The 24,131-nt window shown below is 43.8% G+C and overlaps 1 protein-coding gene across 3 annotated transcripts in view; it reads right to left on the reverse strand.

The window, feature by feature from the left end:
- Window positions 1–24,131, reverse strand: part of vac14 (vac14 homolog (S. cerevisiae)) — a 468,264-nt gene that overhangs the window by 49,859 nt on the left and 394,274 nt on the right. For all 3 annotated transcript variants that reach the window (XM_072279307.1, XM_072279308.1, XM_072279306.1), the window contains one exon: window positions 22,839–22,989. In XM_072279307.1, coding sequence (XP_072135408.1) covers window positions 22,839–22,989 — 151 coding nt within the window. The remainder of the gene's footprint in view (window positions 1–22,838; window positions 22,990–24,131) is intronic.

Here is a 24,131-nt window from a genome sequence, read left to right on the forward strand (position 1 = left end):
GTGGCAAGAATCTTCATGTGGAGTATAGCAACCCATATATTCCAAGGTTAAGTGCACAAATACACACAGCACATGGGGAACAACTCACTATCAAGAATTCACAGAGGTTAACAAGACCCCAGGAGCCAAGGCACACACTATCTGCAGGACAATTACTGTAAAGAGAGAGCTTCCAGTGGAATAGAAAAAAAATGCAGACTGGTGAGCCTTCAAGGAATTTGCATCAAAATGACATGGTCCCATAGTCAGAATCTTTCCCTCAATGTCAACATAAAGAACTGGTCACTGACAGCAGAAAGAGGGATGCCATAGGCAGCTGTGGAGGCCAAGCCAATGGGTATATTTAAAGCAGAGGTTGATAGGTTCTTGGTTAGTAAAGACATCAAAGGGTACAAGGAGAAGACAGAAAAATGGGGTTGAGAGGGATAATAAATCAGCCAAGATCAAAAGGCAGAGCTCTCGATGGGCTGAATAGCCCAATTCTGGTCCTATATCTTACAGTCTTATGGTTGTATGCCTCATGCTCTTGACTACATCAAAGATGCTGAGGTGGAGAGGATTGAGAGTTTCAGGTTTCTAGGGGTGAACATCTCCAACAGCCTGTCATGGTCTAACCATGTAGACACCACGGACAAGAAAGCTCACCAATGCCTCTACTTCCGCAGGAGGCTAAAGAAACTTGGCATGTCAGAATCAGAATCAGGTTTATTATTACTATTCTCATGTGGTATGAAATTAGCTGTTTTGCAGCAGCAGTACAGTGCAAAGATATAAATACATAAATAATGCAAAAACTGGAATAACGAGGTAGTGTTCAAGATTTCAAGGAACATTCGGAAATCTGATAGCAGAGGGGAGGTTTCTGCATCGCTGAATGTGGGTCTTCAGGCTCTTTGCCCCCTTTGACCCTCACCAGTTTCTATCGATGCAGCATAGAAAGCATCCTATCCAGATCCATCACACCTTGGTATGGCAAATGCTCAGACCGGGACCGCAAAGAGTTGTGGACAAAGGTCACAATATCATGGAAACCAACCTCCTCTGCATGGTGTTGGTCAGTGATCCTCAGTGCCTCAGTAAAGCAGCTAGCACAATCAAAGACTCCTCCCCGCCTGGACATCTTCTCTTCTCCCCTCTCCCATCGGCTGAAGATTCTAAAGCCTGAAAGTATGTACCACCAAGCTCAGGAACAGCTTCTGTCCTGCAATAGCAGGACTGTTGAATAGTCCTCTAGTATGGCAGGATGGACTCTTGACCTCATTATCTACCTCGTCATGGCCTTGCACCTTATTGTATGCCTGCACTATTCTTCCTCTGTCGCTGTCACACTTTAGTCTGCATTCTGTTATTTTACCTCATCCTATCTTGATGCACTGATGATACGCAAAGATCTGTATGGAGGCATGCAAAATAAGGTTTCTGATTGTATCTTGACGAGAATGAACCAATTTAGTCATTTACCTTTGATCGCCAGATTGCGCTGCATTAGGTTGTTTCAGTAGCCCTGAACTAGGGAAAGGGGAAGGGAGTGGAACTATTTGCCAGCATTTCTGAATGACTGCCACCTTGCCAGCATTTATGCACATGAACCAGAAGGTACGTCGTCTGCTGAAGGCGAGAACTGTGGCATTCAAGTCTGGCAACCCAGGCCTGTACCAGAAAACCAGGTATGATTTGCGGAGGGCTACTTCAAGTGTGAAGGTTCAATTTTGAACGAGGTTGGAGGCAGTATCGGATGCACGGCAACTCTGACAGGGACTGCAAGACATTACTTCCTACAAAGCAAAACCCAATAGCATGAATGGCAGCGATGCTTCACTACCAGGTGAACTCAATGCCTTCTACGCCCGCTTTGAAAGGGAGAACACAACTACATCTGTGAAGATCCATGCTGCACCTGATGACCCTGTGATCTCTGTCTCAGAGGCCGAGGTCAGACTGTCTTTAAAGAGATTGAACCCTCGCAAGGCAGAAGGTCCCAATGGAGTACCTGGTAAGGCTCTGAAAACCTGTGCCAACCAACGAGTGGGAGTATTCAAGGATATTTTCAACCTCTCACTGCTACAGGCAGAAGTTCCCACTTGTTTCAAAAAGCCAGCAATGATACCAGTGCCTAAGAAGAATAACGTGGGCTGCCTTAATGACTATCGCCCGGTAGCACTCACATCGACAGTGATGAAATGCTTTGAGAGGTTGGTTATGACTGGACTGAACTCCTGCCTCAGCAAGGACCTGGACCCACTGCAATTTGCCTATCGTCACAATAGGTCAACAGCAGACCCAGTCTCCATGGCTCTTCACACGGCTTTAGACCACCTGGACAATACAAACACATATGTCAGGCCTGCTGCGTTCCACCAGTGTTGCTCGAATTTCCAGCATCTGCAGATTTTCTCATTCCACCAGCATTTTGTGTCGCTCAAATTTCCAGCATCTGCAGATTTCCTCTTTCCACCAGCATTTTGTGTGTGTGGCTCGAATTTCCAGCATCTGCAGATTTCCTCGTCTTTGCAGTGTCATGACGCTGTTCAACAACTATAGCTTAGCATTTAATACCATCCTTCCCACAATCCTGATTGAGAAGTTACAGAACCTGGGTCTCTGTACCTCCCTCTGCAATTGGATCCTTGACTTCCTAACAGGAAGACCACAGTCTGTGTGGATTAGTGATAACACATCCTCCTCGCTGACGATCAACACTGGCACACCTCAGGGGTGTGTGCTTAGCCCACTGCTCTCTGTGTACACGTGGCTGTGTGGCTAAGCACAACTCAAATACCATCTACAAATTTGCTGACGATACAACGATTGTTGGTAGAATCTCAGGTAGTGACGAGAGGGCATATAGGAGTGAGATATGCCAGCTAGTGGAATGGTGCCACAGCAACAACCTGGCACTCAACGTCAGTAAGATGAAAGAGCTGATTGTGGACTTCAGGAAGGGTAAGATGAAGGAACACATACCAATCCTCATAGAGCGATCAGAAGTGGAGAGAGTGAGCAGCTTCAAGTTCCTGGGTGTCAAGATCTCTAAGGATCTAACCTGGTCCCAACATATTGATGCAGTCATAAAGAAGGCAAGACAGCGGCTATACTTTGAAGTGATTTGGCATGTCAACAAATACACTCAAAAACTTCTATAGTTGTACCATGGAGAGCATCCTGACAGGCTGCATCACTGTCTGGTATAGAGGGGCTACTGCACAGGACAAAAAGAAGCTGCAGAAGGTTGTAAATGAAGTCAGGTCACAGCCTGAAATGTTGTCTGTTCATTTCCATAGATGCTGAGTTCCTCCAGCGTTTTGTGTATGTTGCTTTCGAAGTTCCCATCTGCCCTCTCAACTTCCTTTACTTGATTCCAAGCTCCCCTTTCCTTTCCTATCAGATCTCACCAGCTGCAGGACTTTGTTGCCTCCACTCATCACCTCCCACCTTCTGTCGTTATTTCTGCTCACCCCCCCCCCCCGCCAGCACTCCTTCTCACCTGGGTACCTGGGTCCACCTATCGCTTGCTGGCTCCCACCCCACCTCTTCTCTTCATCTTTTTAATCTGGCTATTTCCGTGTATTTCAGTCTATTCATTTCCTACCGCAGACACTGTCTGACCTGCTGTGTACCTGGAATGAGCTTGTCTGTTCCACAGAAAGTTACAAACTTAAAAGCAGTGGAGATGACAGATGAAGTGACAAAGAGAGTACTGTATCGAATTGATATTTAAAATTCAAGATAAAATACAATTAAGATACAATGCAGTTAAAATCAAGTTAAGATTCAGGTTTTCGTAGCATAATTTTTCCTTTAATTGCAAGAAATTAGAACCAGCAAAATACTGAAAAAATCGCTTCAGAAATTGAGGAATTTCCTGCAAGGTAGTGATTTCTTATTACCTTGAATACAAATGACTGAAAAGATGGCAGGAGTCTATTTGACAACAACTTTGAAAAAACATTTGGATACACAGCAGAAAGGAAACTCCTGCAAAACCAATGGAGAGAGATGGAGACAGACGAAATAGATGACTCATTTACACATATAGTTATGACAGCCAGAAACAGCTATTCCTGTGTGGAAGAACTTAAGAATGCTCAGGTATACTTTGGTCAACATGAGACTTACCTTATTTCTTATGGTCCCCAACATTAACAAAATTCTGCACTGTCAGGTACCTTCTGAATAATGAAGGGTCTTTGAGCAGAAATAATTCTGTGGCTTTTTTCACCTAGAATCTAAGACAAAGTGCACTATGCTCTGCATCTTATCTTAATGTAGGATGTCTTCAGTAAATGCTTGAACTTGCATGAGGGATATGGATAAGGTCACTGTCTTTACCCCAGGGTTGGGGAGTCCAAAACTAGAGGGCACAGATACAAGACAGGAAATATTTAAAAGAGACCTAAGAGGTAACTTCTTTACATAGAGCATACTGAGTACCTGTGATGAGCTGCCAGTGGATATGGTTGAGGTGAGTACAATTGCAACATTTAAGAGACTTTTGGATAGGTACATGGAGAGGAAAGGCTTAGAGGATTAGGGACCAAATGTGGGCAACTGGGACAAGCAGGGAGGATGCTGTGGTTGGCATGAACTAGGTAGGCCAAAGTGCCTGTTTCTGTGCTGTACTATTCTATGACTCTATTTCCATCATTTTCTGATTTTATTTCAAATTTCAAGCATCAAGTTTTGATTTTCACCTTCTCACTAGGGGAGTGCAGGCAGATTCTAAGATGAAGCAACATCCTCAGTATTTTCCTACGATCCATTTCATTCACGAACAGTGGGTTCACAATAACACGTCCCTTACTACTAGCCCTCTTCTCATGCGACGAAGAATCCAAGTTACTTCATGTATCAGAACATAGGAAATTGTTTAGGGCTGAGAACCGGACAAATATATACCAAGTTAACAAGATGCTGTGAGGAATACAGAAGTTTTGGGAATAAAGAAATGTCACATCAACCAGTTGAAGATATGCGGAGTTCTTCCAAACTTTACACTGCTTGAAAGTCCATCGGAACATGAGATAAAGGAACAGAATTAGGCCATTCATGTCTGCTCTGCCAGTCAAATATGGCTGATTTCCTTTTTTAACCCAATTCTACCGTCTTCTACCCCGAACCCTTAAGGCCTTTACTAATCAAGAATCTATCAATCTCTGCCTTAAATACACCTAATGATTTGGTCACTACGACACCCTGTGGCAATAGGTTCCAGATTCACCTCCTCTGGCTGAAGAAAACCCTCCTTATCATCTCAGTTGTAAAGGCATGTCTTTTTATTCTGAAGCTGTGCCCTCAGATCCTAGACAACTTCTCCACATCTACCTCTATGCAAGTCTTTCAGTATCATTCAGATTTCAATGAGATCCTCTTCATCCTGCTGAACTCCATTGAGTACAGGTCCAGAGACATCAAACACTCCTGATATGTTAAGCCTTTCATTCCTGGAACCATTCTTATGAACCTCTTCGGGACCTCTCTAGGATCGGCACATCCTTCCTTGGATATGGGGCCGCAAACTGCTCACAATACTCCAAATGCTGTTTGATCAATGCCCTGTAAAGCCTCAACAGTAGAACTTTGCTTTTATATTCTACTCCTCTTCAAATAAATGCTAATATTGCATTTGCCTTCTTTACTACCTACTCAATTTGCAAGTTAATCTGAGAGTCATAAACTAGGATTCTTAAGTGCCTTTGCATCGATTTCTGAATTCTCTCTGCATTTGGAAAATAGTCTATACTTTTATTCTTCCTGCTGAAGTGCATAACTTGACACGACTGCACATATTCCATCTGTAACCTTGTTGTCCACTGTCACAACCTGTCTACAGTGCTTCTGTAGCCCGGGGAATTAAACCTATTAAGGAATCTCCAGGCGCTGTGGACACCATTCTAAATGGCTGCATCACGATCTGGTGTGGAGGGGCCACTGCACAGGATTGGAAAAAGCTGCAGAGGGTTGTAAACTCAGCCAGCTCCATCATGGGCACTAGCACTATCCACATCATTGAGGACATCTATAGGCAATGGCTCAAGAAGTCAGCATTTATCACCCAGGATATGCCTTCTCATTACTACCATCAGAGAGGAGGTACAGGAGCCAGAAGACAAACACTCAACGTTTTAGGAACAGCATCTTCCCTTTCACCATCAGATTTCTGAATGGACAATGAACCCTGGAACTATTTTTGCATTGCTTATTTAATTTTTTATACATTTCCTATTGAAATTCATAGTATATTTTATGCATTGCACTGTACTGCTGCTGCAAAACAACAAATTTTATGCCATATGCCAGGGGTTAAAAACCTGATTCTGATTCTTACTGCCTGTATAAGGTGCAGGATAAGAAACGGATTAGATTGCTTTCTCCGAGTCTGTAATTTCCTGGGGCTGATTCCAGCTGCTATTTTTAGCTTTGTAACGTGAGAAAGGAAAACTCTCACTGGAAGCTGAAGGCAGCGATGGCAGGTTCATCGTTTTAAACTAATGGGGTCTCTTACCCAGACAATCAGCAGCTGGTGCCTTTACCATGAGGGCGGAGGGGGTAGAAGAATATAGCGAGATGCCAAAAGGCAGCCTGTAAAGTGGAAGCAAACTGTGAACATCACCCCCACTCCAACCCACGTGTAGTTTATTTGCACAAAGATGAAGTGCAGTGGATTATTTTCATTGCCAAATACTAAAACTAAATAGGGTGACGAATGTTGAGTAAGAATGCTCTGGCAGAAATTACAACCACTTTATTATCGTAACCAGGAGGATCGAGCAGACATTTTCCCTCAGCTGTGCCAGAATTCTCTGAGGCTGTGCTTCTTCCCTGCCCCCAAGGGTGGCCAAATTTAGATCATCGATTGCTCTAGCATACTCCAAAACAAAGCTGAGCAACATCTCCCATCTCTGCTCAAACAGCTCTTCATCTAACGGAATGTTGAAATGTTCCCAAGGGATCCCACGGCGAATTTCCTTTACTTTCTCCCACAGATTATAATGGAATCAAGCTGTTTAATTGCTATCTATTGTCTCAGTGTTCAAGATGGAAAAGAACAAATTAACCACATAAATTCTTGTTAGATCGATAAATGTTATGGCGCAAGTTACAAAACGCCGCATGGGGCAGTTGTTTTCCTGTGTCACGAGGAGGTTGACTTCTATTGTTAGTTCAGAAGGTTAGGAAATTAAATATAGTTAACATCACTTAACTTTGGCACTCTTAGTCTCAGAAAGTTCCATTCTCACATGCACATAGATTATTGACGTCAGTGCATGGGAAATAAACGATCAGCAAAGATTTTATTCTCTTTAAGAACATTAAACTGACAACATTTGGATAATCTCTTCAAATATTAATTCCTGGGATTTAACCCAAAGAAGCAGTACTGACACCCTAAGCAACAGAAAGTGCAAATTAATGTAACAGAGCAGAAACAGATCCAAGCTGTGGGAAGGGAAGGTTTGAACATTAGGAGGGGGATGTAGGGAGAGAGAAAGGGCAGGAGAGAGACAGAAAGAGAAAGGTAACAGAATGATCCTTTCCGGAAGGATCCCTAGCAGCTTATTAATCAAGCCATTTCTTGTGCACAACATGTTAGCCCATGTGGTGTGAACATACACTAAGTGGCCACTTTTTTAGGTACACCTGCTCATTAATGCAAATATCTAATCAGTCAATCATGCAGCAGCATCTCAGTGCATAAAAGTATGCAGATGTAGTCAGGATGATCAATTGTTGTTCAAATCAAACATCAGAATGGGGAAGAAAGGTGATTTAAGCACCTTGACCGTGGAATGATTGTTAGTGCCAGACAAGGTGGTTTGAGCATTTTAGAAACTGCTGATTTCCTGGTACTTTCATCATAACAGTCTCCAGAGTTTACAGACAATGCAAAAACAGGAAAGCATCCGGTGAGCGACTATTCTGTGGGCTTCCAGTTTAAGATGGTGCTACCGAAAGCATGCAACACCTCACCGGTAGTTCAAAAGACAAGAAATTTGACTAAAACATTATCAATAGCACCTTTTCTGAAGTAAATTGTGGTAAATTATCACCTCACAAAGAGGTAAGTGGCGACAAAGTGAACTCCAGGTACGAACCATGCTTGTATACTGCAGAATCGACACAGATGGAGAGAGCCGTTCGGCAAGGAGAAATCCGGGCAGAGGAGTTTCCATACCCTACAACTGGCCTGCGTGCGGGGTTGAATCGCTCTGTGTGCCAAGCTGATTTGGAGAAACCGAGAGCAGCTTTGGGCTGGGCAGTGAAATCTGGTCCCGGAGCAAGCTGCTGGGTGGCTCGGCCTAGACCCCAAGCCTTTTGCGGCAGTGGTGCCTGGGACTTACTGCAAAGTACCATACACTGTTTGGACAATTTAAACGCCGGCCCAGATGGACATAGAAAGATAGGGTGTCAGGATCGGAGACAAGAACTGATTTCACTCATTCTCTGTGATGTTCACTCCTCTCTCCGTGGCGTAGAGTCTATGAAGACTGCCCCAGCTGTTGTGCTTCTTACCCACTAATATGATGAACGGATACTTTGGGCCTACTTTGGGCTGCTGCAGTGTTTGGATCTAAGAACTCACTTTGGTTTGAAATGTCGTTGCTCGCTTCTGTTGTTTGCATGACAGGTGATATGTGTGTTTTTTTCCCTTTCTCTGCACAGCAGGTGTTGGTCTTTATTTTATTCTTGTTAATTGGGTTCTTTCGGGTTTCTTGCTTTGTGGCTGCCTGTAAGCAAACATATCTCAAGGTTGTATAGTTTATACATTTTTTTCATCATAAATGTACTTTGAAACTTTGAAACACCTTGTTGATAAGAAAGGTCAGAGAGAATGGCCAGACTGGTTCAAGCTGACAGGAATCTAGCAGTAACTCAAACAACCTCACGCTGCAACAGTGGAGTACAGGAGAGCATCTGTGAACATGAAAAACATCAAACCTTGAAGTGGATGGGCTACAGTAAATATTTAATAAAGTGGCCATTGAGTGTACTTCACCATGATGTGAGGGTCATTTCTTTAACAGACAGTGTTAGCACAATGTTCCCAGAGGACACCATCTCAAAGACTTTCCCTTCAGGAAGGGGAAGTCAACACCAGTCATCATCAAGCACTCAGCAGTGCAAAGGGTGAGCAGTTTCAAGTTCCTGGGTGTCAACATCTCTGAAGATCTAACCTGAGCCCAAAATATTGATGCGATTACAAAGAAGGCTCAGCAGTGGCTATATTCCATTAGGAGTTTGAGGAGATTTCATATGACACTAAAGACTAACAAATTTCTAAAGATGTACCATGGAGAGGATTCTAACTCGTTCCATCACCATTTGGTTTGGAGGCCTACTACACAGAATTGGGAAAGCCAGCTCCATCATGGGCTCCTCACCATCAAGGATATCTTCAATAGGCATCCATCACTGAGTCTTCCACTGTCCAGGATATGCCTCTGTCTCATTACTACCATCAACGAGAAGGTACAGGAGCCTGAAGACACACACTGAATGTTTCAGGAACAGCTTCTTCATCTCTAACATCATATTTCTTAACGGTTCCTGAACCCATGAGCACTACCTCACTACTTTTGTTCCCTTTTCGCACTACCTATTTATTTTAATGTATATTTCTTATTGTAATTTGTAATATTATGCATTGCTGTGTTTTGCTGCTGCAAAACAACAAATTTCATGACATATGAATTGTGAATCTGATTCTGACTTCGATAGCCCATAATGCTAAAATTGTTCAAACATTAATCTGCATCTTCATTGTCCCAATATTGTGTGCAGAGATAATCCTGCAACAAAGTAGTCCATGTAGTCAGCAGATCCCACTTAATGGCCTACAGTAGTATTTTAGCAGGGTATGTAGAATGAAGCATAGTTAACCGACCTCCCTCAGAGATGACTCTGTGATGTGAATGAGTTGATTTCGTGGAATACCCATTCTGGAATCCCATTGCTTTATGGTTTCCTGACATGGTGCTCATGATGGCTCACTATGAGGAACGTGGCGGTGTAGTGAGCTCTCTTTATGCAGTGAGGTAATGAGCTGCTTATTTGTAGTAGGATCACACATTGGCCTAACAAGTGTAACACCCCGGTTAAGCTTTTACTAATGCTGTAATTCTGGGGGAAAGCCGCCATAAGTCTAAACCATGGGTCACTAACAAGATACTGGATATGTGTGACACAAGAAGGAAATTAAAGAAAGACAAAAACACGGCAAAGGGAAGAAAAGAATACAGGAAAAACAACAAGGAATTCAGGAGGGAAATGAAGGAAGCAAAGCAAAGATGGATAGCCGAACGATGTGCAGACATTGAAGACAGCCCCTCCAACAACAACACAAAGAAGGCATTCCAACTAGCGAAAGATCTTACCAAAGAAAAACAAGCCAAAGTGAACACCATCCAAGACAAAAATGGCAAAAGTCTCACAGAAGAAAAGGAAATAATGGAAAAGTGAACAGAATACTGTTCAGAATTGTACAACTACCAGAGCAAAGGGGATCCAAGCGTGCTTAATGTACAGGAATCTTCCAATGAGGAAGACTATCCAATCATGCGTGAAGAAGTTGAAGCTGCAATACGATCACTAAAGTGCAGGAAGTCAGCAGGAGTTGACAACATCCCTGCTGAACTGCTGAAGCATGGAGGAGAGGCCACAATAGACATTCTTACCACCATCTGCAATAAGATCTGGCAGACAGGTGAATGGCCGTCACCTTGGAATCAGTGGCTGATCATTGTGCTTCCCAAGAAAGGCAATCTCCAACTTTGCCAGAATTACCGTACCATCAGTTTGATCAGCCACGTAAGCAGGTAATGCTCAGAATTATCTTAAACAGACTGAGACCTTAGGCAGAAGACATCATTGCCAAGGAACAAGCAGGCTTCCGTAAGGGCAGAAGCACCACTGAGCAGATTTTCAACCTTCACCTTCAGCACCAGAGAGAGTTCTACCACGTCTTCATAGACTGCAAGAAGGCGTTTGACAGAGTCTGGCATGGTGCCTTATGGGCCACCATGAAGAAATTCAACATGGGGCAGAAGCTGATTCATACAATTCATCAGCTTTACATCAAGGCAACCAGTGCAGTACTCGCTCAGGGCACCATTCCATAACTCTGTAGGAGTCCGTCAGGGCTGCCTCCTCTCCCCCACTCTCTTCAACGTCTTCCTGGAATGGATCATGAGTGTTGCCCTTGAAGATCATGTGGGCACAGTCAGCACTGGAGGGAGGAACATCACAAACCTAAGATTTGCTGATGACATTGATGGACTTACAGGAAAAGAGGACGAACTGGCCAACCTGGTCAGCCATCTTGACAGAGCCTCCACAAAGTTTGGAATGGCAATAAGTGCTGAGAAAACCAAGCTCATGGCAAATGCCAACGGTGCCATCACAACAGACATCTCAGTCCATGGTCAGAAACTTGAGACAGTGCAGCAGTTCAAATACCTGGGGGCAATCATCAGTGACAAAGGATCAAGACCAGAAGTCCTGGCAAGAACCACACAGGCAATGACTGCACTATCCAAACTCAAGACAATATGGAGGGACAGCAACATCACCATGAAGTACAAGATAAGACTCCTGCGTGCATTGGTATTCTCCATCTTCCTGTACGCATGTGAGACATGGACCCTCACAGCAGAGCTACAGAGGAAGATACAGGCATTGGAAATGAGATGCTATCACAACATTTTGAACCACATCACAAACAAGTAGGTCCGCAAGAACATCCAGCACCACGTTGGCCCCCATGAAGACCTTCTCACTACGGTGAAGAAAAGAAAGCTGAGATGGTACGACCACGTAACAAGATCCAGTGGCCTTGCAAAGACCGTTCTACAAGGAACTGTGGAGGGGAAAAGAAGGAGAGGTAGACAGAGGGAAAGATGGACGGACAACATTAAAGAATGGACAGGGAGAACATTTGCGGTGACCCAGGGTCTGGCACACAACCGTGACAGATGGAACAGACTGGAGCAAAGCTTGTCATGACAGCGCGCCGGTGACTCCACCAGGAGTTTAGGGCACAAGGCAAGGCAAGGCAATGCTGTAAAGTATTTCATTTGATAGTTTTCTGCAGAAGCAATGTGTTCTGCTGGTAGTGCAAATGTTTCGCTATTTCTTCCTTACTGACACCTTCAAGCATTTTCCCAACTACAGATGTTAAGCTAACTGGCCTATAGTTGCCCATTCTTTGCCTACATCCTTTTCTAAAAAGTGGTGTGACATTTGCTGTCTTCCAGTCCACCGAGACCTGCCCAGAGTCTAGAGAGTTTTTATAAATGATTACCAACGCGTCTACTATAACCTCCGCCAATTCCCTCAGCACCCTGGGATGCATCCCATTGGACCAGGGGATTTATATACCTTCAGGCCCTCTAGTTTGCTCATCACTAGCTCTTTAGTGACAGTGACTTTATCAAGGTCCTCACCTCCCATTTCATCTGTAACATCCTTCTTTGGCATATTAGGTGCGTCCTCCACCGTGAAGACCGATACAAAATAGTCATTCAATGCCTCAGCCATTTCCTTATCACCCAATATCAATTTCCCCTTCTCGTCTTCTAAGGGACCTACGTTGACTTTAGCCACCCTCTTCCGCTTTATACATTTATAAAAACTTTTGCTGTTTTTATATTTTGTGCTAATTCACTTTCATACTCTATCTTCCTATTCCTTATTTCTTGTTTAGTTGTTCTTTGTTGTTTTTTACAGTTTTCCCAATCCTCCAGTCTCCCACCACTCTTTGCGACTTTGTACTCATGAGCTCTTAATTTGATACTATCTTTTATTTCTTTAGTTATCCAAGGCTGGCTCTCCCCACGCTTACTGTCCTTACTTTTGACTGGAATATACGTTTGTTGAGCACTGTGAAAAATCTCTTTGAAAGTATTCCACTGTTCCTCAACTGTCCTACCAAATAGCCTGTGCTCCCAATCCACATTAGCCAACTCCTCCCTCATCCCGTCGTAGTCTCCCTTGTTCAAGCATAATACACTAGTTTGAGATCTAACTATTTCATCCTCCATCTGAATGCAAAAGTAAATCATACTATGATCACTCTTTCCAAGAGGATCCCTGACTACAAGATCGTTAATCTTACTTGTCTCATTGCACAGGACTAGATCTAAAATAGCATTTTCCCTTATAGTTTCACTAACATGCCGCTCAAGAAAGCCATCACGGATGCATTCTACGAAGTCCTCTTCAAGACTTCCTTGACCAACCTGATTCACCCAAACTATGTGGAAGTTAAAATCCCCCATGACAACTGCCGTTCCATTCTTACAAGCCTGTTATTTCTTGGTTAATCGTCTCTGCCACTGCAATGTTTTTATTAGGCGGCCTATAGACAACACCCACCAGGGATTTTTTTCCCTTTACTATTCTTAATCTCTACCCAGATGGACTCAATATTCTGCTCCGTAGATCTTATATCGTCTCTCACAATCGCCCTGATCTCATCCTTAATTGAGAGCGCCACCCCACCTCCTCTGCCTTCCTGCCTGTCTTTCCGTATTACCTGATACCCTTGGATATTTAATTCCCAGTCATCTCCACCTTGCAACCAGGTTTCTGTAATGGCCACTAAATCATATGCCTTGGCACTGATCTGTGCCACAAGTTCACTAACCTTTTTTATAATGCTACAGGCATTTAGATAAAGTGCCCTTATACTCACTGTCCTTTTAGAATCTAGTGACCTATGCAATTTTTGCTTTTTACTTTTATCCACCCTACTCTTACTTTTTCCTTCAATAACACTAGCTTTGGTCTCTGCATCATTTCCCTCTTCTTTTCTGTGTGGGTTCCCATCCCCCTACCAAATTAGTTTAAAACCTCCCCAACAGCACTAGCAAACTTCATGTCATCTTGTCTTCATGTCAAACTAGCATGTCATCTAAAACTTTGACAAACTTCTATAGATGTGTGGTGGAGAGATATATTGACTGGTTACATCATGGCCTGATATGGAACCACCAATGCTCCTGAAAAGAAAAGCCTACAAAAAAGTAGTAATGGTCCAGCCCATCGTGGGTAGAGTCTTCTCCGCCATTGTGCACATATACATGGAGTGCAGTCACAGGAATGCAGCAACACGATCAAGGACTTCCACCATCCAGGCCATACTCTTTGCTGCTGCCATTGGAATGAAGATGCAAGAGCCTCAGGACCCCTACCATCAGGTTCAGCAACAGTTATTAACCATCAGGTTCCTGAACCAGAGAAGATAACTAAACTCAGCTTCACTCACCCCATCTCTGAACTGTTCCCCCAACCTATAGACTCACCTTTAAGGACTCTTCATCTCACCTTCTCGATATTTACTGCTCATTTATTTTAGCTTTTTCTATTTACACTGTTTGATGCACTTGCACGTTGGTTGTTCGTCTGTCTTGTAGATTGCAGTCCTTCATAGATTCTATGGTTTTTCTTGTATTTACCGTGAATGCCCGCAAGAAAATGATTCTCAGGGGTTGTATAAGGTGCATATGCTGTATGTACTCTGAGAAGCCTACCTTCTCCTTTGAGAAGAGGAAATCTAGCTGAGAAGTGCAAATGAAAAAGATAAGGCAGGGATCCTGTGTACGATGTCAGCTGAAGAGCTGTTTCCTGAATCATTGTATGGATTCTGCCATCCAGAGTCATGATGGATATCAACGTGCAACAACTCAGTGGTAGGGCACCAGCTGATGTACAATACATGTTTAAATCAATAGAACCTTCAGGATCAATCAGCTATGCACAAAAAAACATTGCTTTTAGTTCCTTCATGAAAACAAAACATGGCAGCGATGCTTTACTACCAGATGACTGCAACGCCTTCTATTCCTGCTTTGAAAGAGCGAATATAACTACAGCTCTGAAGATCTCTGCTGCACCTGATGACCCTGTGATCTCTGTCTCAGAGGCCAATGTTAAGACTGTCTTTAAAGAGAAAGAGCCCTCACAAGGCGGAAAGTCCCGAAGGAGTACCTGGTAAGGCTCTGAAAACCTGTGCCAACCAACTAGTGGGAGTATTCAAGGACATTTTCAACCTCTCACTGCTATGGGTGGAAGTAAACACTTGCTTCAAAAAGACAACAATTATACCAGTGCCTCGGAAGAACAATGTGAGCTGCCTTAATGACTATCACCCAGCAGCACTCACATCTGCTGGGTATCCTGTACAAGGACTCCCAAGTCCCTTTGCATCTCTGCATTTTGAATTCTCTCCCCGTCTAAATAATAGTTTGCCCATTTATTTCTTCCACCAAAGTGCATAACCGTACACTTTCCAACATTGCATTTCATTTGCCACTTCTTTGCCCATTCCCCTAAACTATCTAAGTCTCTCTGCTGGCTCTCTGTCTCCTCAACAATACCTGCTCCTTCACCTATCTTTGTATCGTCAGCAAATTTAGCCACAAATCCATTAATCCCACAGTCCAAATCACTGACATACATCGTAAAAAGCAGTGGTGTCAACACCGACTCCTGTGGAACTCCACTGGTAACCGGCAGCCAGCCAGAATAGGTTCCCTTTATTCCCATTCTCTGTTTTCTGCCGATCAGCCAATTCTCTATCCATGTTAGTAACTTCCCTGTAACTCCATGGGTTCTTATCTTGCTAAGCAGCCTCAAGTGTGGCACCTTGTCAAAGGCCTTCTGAAAATCCAAGTACACCATGTCTACTGCATCTCCTTTGTCTACCCTGCTTGTAATTTCCTCAAAAAATTGTAGTATGTTTGTCAGGCAAGGTTTTCTTTTCTGGCTTTGGTCTATCTTGTCATGTGCCTCCAGGTACTCTGTAATCTCATCCTTAACAATCGACTCCAACACTTCCCAACCACTTATGTCAGACTAACAGGTCTATAGTTTCCTTTCTGCTACCTCACACCCTTCTTAAATAGTAGAGTAACATTTGCAACTTTCCAGTCATCTGGTACAATGCCAGAATCTATCGATTCTTGAAAGATCATTGTTAATGCCTCCACAATCTCTCCGGCTACTTCCTTCGGAACCCGAGGGTGCATTCCATGAGGTCCAGGAGATTTATCCACCCTCAGACCGTTAAGTTTTCTGAGCACCTTCTCAGTCATAATTTTCACTGCACATACTTCACTTTCCTGACACTCTCGAATGCCCGATATATTGCAGATGTCTTCCACTGTGAAGACTGAAGCAAAATATGCATTCAGTTCCTCTGCCATCTCTGCGTCTTTCATTATAATATCTCCAGCGTCATTTTCTATTGGTCCTATATCTACCCTCCACTCTCTTTTACCCTTTGTATACTTAAAAAAACTTTTAGTACCTTCTTTGATATTAGTCACCAGCTTCTTTTCATAATTCATCTTCTCCTTCCTCATGACCTTTTTAGTTTCCTTTTGCAAGTTTTTAAAAGCTTCCTCATCCTCTATCTTCCTATTAGCTTTGGCTTCCTTGTATGTCCTCTTTTTTGCTTTTATTTTGGCTCTGACTTCACTTGTCAGCCACAGTAGTGTCCTTCTTCCATTTGAAAATTTCTTATTTGGAATATATCTGTCTTGCACTTCCCTCATTTTTTGCAGAAACTCCAGCCATTGCTGTTCTGTTGTCCTTCCTGCTAGTGTCCCTTTCCAGTCAACTTTGGCCAGTTCCCCTCTCATGCCATTGTAATTTCCTTTATTCCACTGAAATATAGATTTTAGTTTCTCCTTCTCAGATTTCAAAGTGAACTCGATCATATTGTGATCACTGTTCCCTAAGGGTTCCTTAACCTTAAACTCTCTTATCACCTCCAGATCAGTGCACAACACCTAATCCAGCATAACCGGTCCTCTACTGGGCTCAACAAGCTGTTCTAAAAAGCCATCCCTTAGACATTCTACAAATCCTCTCTCTTGAGGTTCAGTACTGACCTGGCTTTCCCAATCAACTGTCATGTTAACATCCCCAACAATTATCATGACATTGCCCTTCTGACACGCCTTTTCCACCTCCTGCTGTAATTTGTAATCCTCATCCCGGCTGCTGTTTGGAGGCCTGTATACAACTGCCATTAGGATCCTTTTACACTTGCCAATTCTTAACTCAACCCATAGAGACTCTACACCGTCCTATCCTATGTCATCCCTTTCTAATGATTTAATATTATTTCTTATACACAGGGCCGTACCACCCCCTCTGCCTACGAACCAATCTTTCCGACACACCGTATATCCTTGGACGTTCAGCTCCCAATGCCAAGTTTCAGCGATGGCCACTATGTCATACTTGCCAATCTGTAGCTGAATTTCAAGATCGGCCATTTCATTTCTTATGCTGTGTGCATTCAAATATAACACTTTCAGTCCAGCTTTTGTTGCTTTCTGTTTTAACTGCACTACGCCTCTATTGCCCTGTAACTCATCCCCCTGGCTGTGATTATGCCTCCTCTCCTGCCTGTCCTTTCTATAATCTCTGTTACATGCTATCTTTGATTTATTTATGTTTTCCCCTTCCTCAGCCCTATCACTCCGGTTTCCATCCTCTGCCAAATTAGTTTAAGCACTCCCTAACATCTCTATTAAACCTGCCTGCTAGGATATTGGACCTCTTTGGGTTCAAGTGTAACCTGTCCTTTTTTGTACAGATCGTACGTCCCCTCAAAGATGCCCCAATGATCCAGGAATCCGAAGCCCTGCCCCCGACACCAGTCTCTCAGCCTTGCATTAATATTCCTGATCGTGCTATTCTTGCGCTCGTTAGCACGTGGCACAGGCAGCAATCCTGAGATTACTACCCTGGAGATCCTGCCTTACAGCTTCCTACCCAACTCCCTGAATTCTCTCTGCAGGAACTCCTCCCTTTTTCTACCTATGTCATTGGTACCAACGTGTACCAAGACTTCCGGCTGTTCATCCTCTCTTTTCACAGTACTCTGCACCCGATCCGAGACATCCTGTACCCTGGCACCTGGGAGGCAACACACAATGCGGGTATCTTTATCAGGCTGACAGAACCTCCTGTCTGTTTCTTTCACTATGGAATCCCCTATGACTACCGCATTTCTCATCTTCCTCTTTCCCTTCTGCACCACGGAACCAAGCTCAGTGCCAGAGACCCGATCAGCATGGGCATCCTCTGTCAGGTCATCCCCCTCAACAGCATCCAAAACGAGGTAATGATTACTGAGGGGGATGGCCACAGGGGTTCGCTCTACTATCTGAGCTCTTCCCTTCCCTTCCCTGACAGTCACCCACTTATCTAACTCCTGCAGCCTCAGGGTGACTAACTCCCTATAGCTCCTATATAGCTCCTGCTCATTCTCCCTAATAAGCTGTAGGTCATCAAGCCGCAGCTCCAGATCCCTACACGGTCTCTCAGAAGCTGCATCTCAGTGCACCTGGCATAGATGTGGCCACCTGGGAGACTGGAAGATTCCCAGGATTCCCACATCTGACACCCAGAGCGAAGTACTATCCCTACAGACATGCTCTCCATTCCTCAAAAAATGTTAGAAAAAACGAAGTCCACTTACCTCGTCAAAGCCTGAATGAGCCAAAGCCCTACCACTCTGACTCAGACCACTCTGACGATGACCGCTCCGCTAAGCAGTGTCTTCTTTTTGTGCTGGAATCTTCCCTACTCTCCAACTCACGATTGGTGCACCCATTAGAGCCGAGTTCCCATGAAGCTCTCCCTTTTAAACTTCGCTCCCAGAGCTGCGTGTCGCCTCCTCTGTCGCAGCTCTCCAACTTGCAATTGGTGCGCTGGTTAAAGCTGATTTCCTGTGAAGTTCTCCCTTTTAAACTTCACTCCTGGACCTCTGTGCCAGTTTTAGCCGAGTTCCCGCGAACCTCTCCCTTTTAAACTTCGCTCCGGGATATGTGCACTGCCTCCTTTGTCATACTTCTCCAACTCACGATTGGAACGCTGGTTATCGACTGTAGCTCAGCATTTTATACCATCATTCCCACAATCCTGATTGAGAAATTACAGAACATGGGCCTCTGTACCTCCCTCTGCAATTGGATCCTCGACTTCCTAACCAGAAGACCATAATCTGTGCGGATTGGTGATAACATATCCTCCTCGCTGACGATCAACACTGGTGCACCTCAAGGGTATGTGCTTAGTCCACTGCTCTACTCTCATGAATGTGTGGCTAGACACAGCTCAAATACCATCTATAAATTTGCTGACGATACAACCATTGTTGGTAGAATCTCAGATGGTGACAAGAGCGCGTACAGGAGCGAGAAATGCCAACTAGTGGAATGGTGTCACAGCAACAAACTGGCACTCAACGTCAGTGAGACTAGAGAGCTGATTCAGGACTTCTGGAAGGGTAAGACATACCAATCCTCATAGAGGGATCAGAAGTGGAGAGAGTGAGCAGTTTCAAGTTCCTGAGTGTCAAGATCTCTGAGGACCCAACCTAGTCCCAACATATCCATGCAGCTATAAAGAAGGCAAGACAGCGGCTATACTTCATTAGGAGTTTGAAGAGATTTGGTATGTCAACAAACACACTGAAAAATTTCTATAGATGTACCGTGGAGAGCATTCTGACAGGCTGCATGACTGTCTGGTATGGGGGGGTGGAGGTGGGAGGGCTACTGCATGGGACCGGAAGAAGCTGCAGAGTTGTAAATTTAGTCAGCTCCATCTTGGGTACTAGCCTACAAAGTACTGGACATCTTCAAGGATTAGTGTCTCAGAAAGACAGCGTCCATTATTAAGTACCTCCAGCACCCAGGGCATGCCCTTTTCTCACCGTTATCATCAGGTAGGAGGTACAGAAGCCTGAAGGCACACACTCAGTGATTCAGGAACAAATTCTTCCCCTCCACCATACGATCTCTGAATGGACATTGAACCCTTGGACACTACCTCATTTTTTTAGTATATATTATTTCTGTTCTTTGCAAGATTTTTAATCTATTCAATATACATATACTGTAATTGATTTACTTATTTATTATTATTTTATTTTGTTTTTTTCTTCTATATTATGTATTGCATTGAACTGCTGCTGCTAAGTTAACAAATTTCGCGACACATGCTGGTGATAATAAACCTGATTCTGATTTTGATTGCTCCTTAATGATTTGATAAACAAACTCCCTCACAAGATTAGATTACCCAGATTTTAATTCACTTTTGTGCATCTCGATCTTCCCTGCTCACTCTTTTCAATGTGCAAAGCCACCTTGAAGGAAATGCCACACTGTACTCTGGACGTGAGTATAATCTGAGGTTCTACCTGACACTGCAGATGAACATAAAACGTTCTCTTGGCACCAGTCAAAGAGCTGGTGTCCTCAACAATATTAATCCCTAAAGACTACAAAGTGGCTGCCACAACTCTCTACAACACTGACTGCACTGAAATGGTTAGTGTATCCTAAATAGATTAAGAGACAGTGAATTTATCTGATGAATATAGAACAGAGCATTACAGTACAGTACAAGTACTTCAGTCCATGATGTTGTCCCAACCTTTTAATCTACTATAAGAACAATTCATCCTTTCCTCCTACATAACCCTCCAGTTTGCTTTCATCCACGTGCCTATCTAAGAGTTTCTTAAATGCCCCTAAATGCCTCTACCACTAGACCTGGCAGGGTGTTTCATGAAATAGGGATGCTTCCTTTGAAATAGAGATGGTCCCTATATCTAAGTAAAATTCTCTTTTGAAAAATAATTTCTACAACAGTTAGGAGGAACAGACTCACTAAATAACATTCATATTTGGCTCGAAGTACTGGTTTGAGCACACAACATGCTAACACAGCAAAACAAACCTGCTGTAAAAATCCCCACTCTGCTTCACAATGAACTCTGAGCCCACACTCTGGCACTGAATTGTAGTGTGAAAAGCAGAAATGATGGATGGGAAAGGCCTACCACAAAAATCTCACCAAGCTCATACATACAGTATATCCATCAGGGTATAGCTTTATTTCCCCCAGTTATGGAGTCATTGAGTCATGCAATATGGAACAGGCCCTTCAACCCATCTGGTAAATGCCAACCAGATTCCCATCTAAGATGTTCCCAGTTGCCCATCTCTCTCTAAACCTTTCCAATTCATGTACTTGCCCAGGTACCTTTTAAATGCTGTTAATGTACCTGTATCAGATACTTTCTCTGGCAGCTCATTCCATGTACTGACCACCTCTGGGTGAAAAAGTTGCCCCACTGATTTCTATTAAAAATCTCTCCCTTCTCACATAAACCTACGCCCTCTAGTTCTTGATTCCTAACTCTTGGAAAGAAGACTGTGCACATTGACTCTATCCATGCCCCTCATGGTCTATCCATGTCTGCAAGGTCATTCCTCATTTTCCGACATTCCAATGAATAGTTGAGCAACCTGCTCTACCTCTATCCATAACTCTGGCCCTCCTGGTAACATCTTGGCAAATTTCTTCTGCACTCTTTTTCAGCTTAATGGCATCTTTCCTATAACAGTACCAAACAATATTACAAATGTGGCCTCACCAACTCTCTTTTTTTTACAACTGCAACATAACATCCCAATTTCTACACTCAATATACTTGATTGAACTCCCATGCATGGAAGCTTTTTCAATACTTATATCCACTATGTTCCCCACTGTATATCACACAAAGCATGCACAAAGTGGCACTTGCACATCAGAGAACCAATTGTGACTCAAACCTTCTCTGCATGCACATGGTTCAGTTTTAATTCAAAAACACTACGGTCAAGACCACTTTTATAGATCTCCAAATTTATCCAAGTCCCTGGTGAGCTACAGTAACGATCAACTCTGCCATGCATTAGACTAGTGTCTGTTCATAAAGAAGGCTTTGGGGATTTTCATTCTAACTGGTTCAGCTGCCACTGCAAGTCAGTACAAAGGATGGAGATTGTGATTTCATGTTGATACCTGCAACCAAGTGGGATTGACTGTGACATGCAAGTAACTGAGCAGTGTGAAGACAAAGGAATAGACCACTAGTACATGTGGATGCAGATTCCAAATATAGGTCCCCTTAGTGGCAGCGAAGTATACAGAGCAGAAAGGGCAAGCCTTCCTTCACACGGCGAGGGATAGGTCTGCTAGGAAGACAACACCAGGATTGGGTGGAGTTTAAATAAAAAGTTACCCAATGTTCCTTGCAGAATAGAAAACCCAATCTAAGAGCAACATCAAAAAGGCCCTAGCGCCCTTGTCTGGTATCTCTAGCTGGTCAAGTTGCCTGTGATGTGAGGGGAACCTGGGGAGGGAATGGAGAGTGATTTAAACACTCGGGAGGCGGGAGGAGAAGATGGCAGCGCAACGCAGCGCGCGCAGCTCTCCGGTGAAATGATATCGTATTTGTTCAATAGGGGCCGTGGACAATTCTGATTTGATGGAGACAGATGTGAAAGCACAGAGGAACATCTGGAGAAACTTCTGCCGCTGTTACTGTGCGATCGAGAATCTTCTGGAGGGAAGGCCCCAAAATCCCCGGCTTTGCCTGCTGCTGGCGACCCAGTTATGGTATTGTTGCACTGTTGTAACTATATGTTATAGTTATGTGGTTTTTGTTAGTTTTTCTGTCTTGGTCTCTCCTGTGTTTCTGTGATATCACACCGGAGGAATATTGTATCATTTCTTAATGCATGCATTTCTAAATGACAAAAAAAGAGGGCTGTGTGTCCTCATAATCTAAACACAGGTGGTGGGCAACTGGAAGATATAGACTTCCTCCCTGCACACATTCCCAGAGTGAGCTAGTTGTCCCACAGAAGGAATACAACGTTCCCTCTTGGGAAAGGACGATGCTTACATTAAGACCCATCCCACAAATCCCAGCTCTCCAGATGAGCAAGGAGCCCCAAGTGGTAAGGCTGCTTTCTACTCACGTGGCTCGCATCAGCTCGGGGTTGGGCACACACTGCAGGCGTTGGGAGAGGAGCTGGAATGCCTTGCTCTGAGGCAGAAGCATGAGAAGTCCGTACAGGGCCTTGATCAGGTAGGGATTGTTCTCAACGTCAAGGAGTTGCAGCCGCAGATCTGCGATGGAGAACAGGAGACTAAATAAGCAACACCTACACACGGTGTTTAGCAGTGGAAAACTTCCAGTTAATCAGACACAACACAGGGAGGAACATTAGCTCAATATCATATTGGTGAATGAGTATGGCTTTAAAGAGCAACCTTGAGGAGGAAAGAGAAGAGGAAAGACAGAGGGAATTCTGAAGCCTGGGTTCCTGCCTGCTAAAAGCATGGCTGACAACAAAGACACGGTGAAGTCTCAGGATGGTCAGAAGGCTGGAGTTAGCAGATGGAAGAGCTTATGGAGGTCCAGACATTGAGTTAAAAGCACCACAGTCAGTAGAGAGGCAGCCATCTGGAAACATGATAGAAATACACACATTGTCTATATTCCTTCTTTCCCCTTTAATAATTTGACAAACTTATCAATTTATTCATTCACAGCAGACCGGGTTGTTGATAGCAATGGTCATTAAGCTCAATGGATAACCATAGCACCAGAGCAGTTCATCACCTTGCTTCAGGTCTGGAGGCCAAGCTGGGCGAGACCGGTAGGTTTCCTTCACTGCTGCCCATTATGTGAATCAGACTGGATTTCTATGACAATCTACTTTTGCAGTCACTGTTTCTTAATCTCATTATTTGTTAAATTAATGAAATTTCTGTTCCTCAGCTGTCATAGGAGTATGTGAACTGGTCTCCAAATTGTTAGTCCAGTAAGTATACTACCTACCTGGTTACAAAAGTGAATAGCAGCCGAGAGGATATGTAACTTTATTAGGAGTATGGGCTTTTCATTGTTCATCTGGAGATTCAAGTTCAGAGCAACTGGGAATACAAATATAACCTGGGGAATACACCTAATATTCTGTATTGGTACCCTCCAACCTAACTTCTCTAACTTCCGCTAATTCCCCCCCCCCCTTTTGTCTTTTCCCATTCCGGTTCCCCTTTATCGCTTCTCTTCTCCTCAGCTGCCCATCACCTCCCTCTGATTCCTTTCCTCTATCCCTTTCTCCCAAGGTCCACAATCTTCTTCTTTTCTTCAGTCTACCTCTTCCAACTATCACCTCCCAGATTTTTAATTCATATCCTGCTCCCCTCCCCCACCTTCTGATTTTGGCTTCTGTCCTCTTCCTTTCCAGTTCTGGTGAAGGCTC

This window comes from Mobula birostris, chromosome 15, assembly GCF_030028105.1.
Source record: "Mobula birostris isolate sMobBir1 chromosome 15, sMobBir1.hap1, whole genome shotgun sequence".
Taxonomy (NCBI): domain Eukaryota; kingdom Metazoa; phylum Chordata; class Chondrichthyes; order Myliobatiformes; family Myliobatidae; genus Mobula; species Mobula birostris.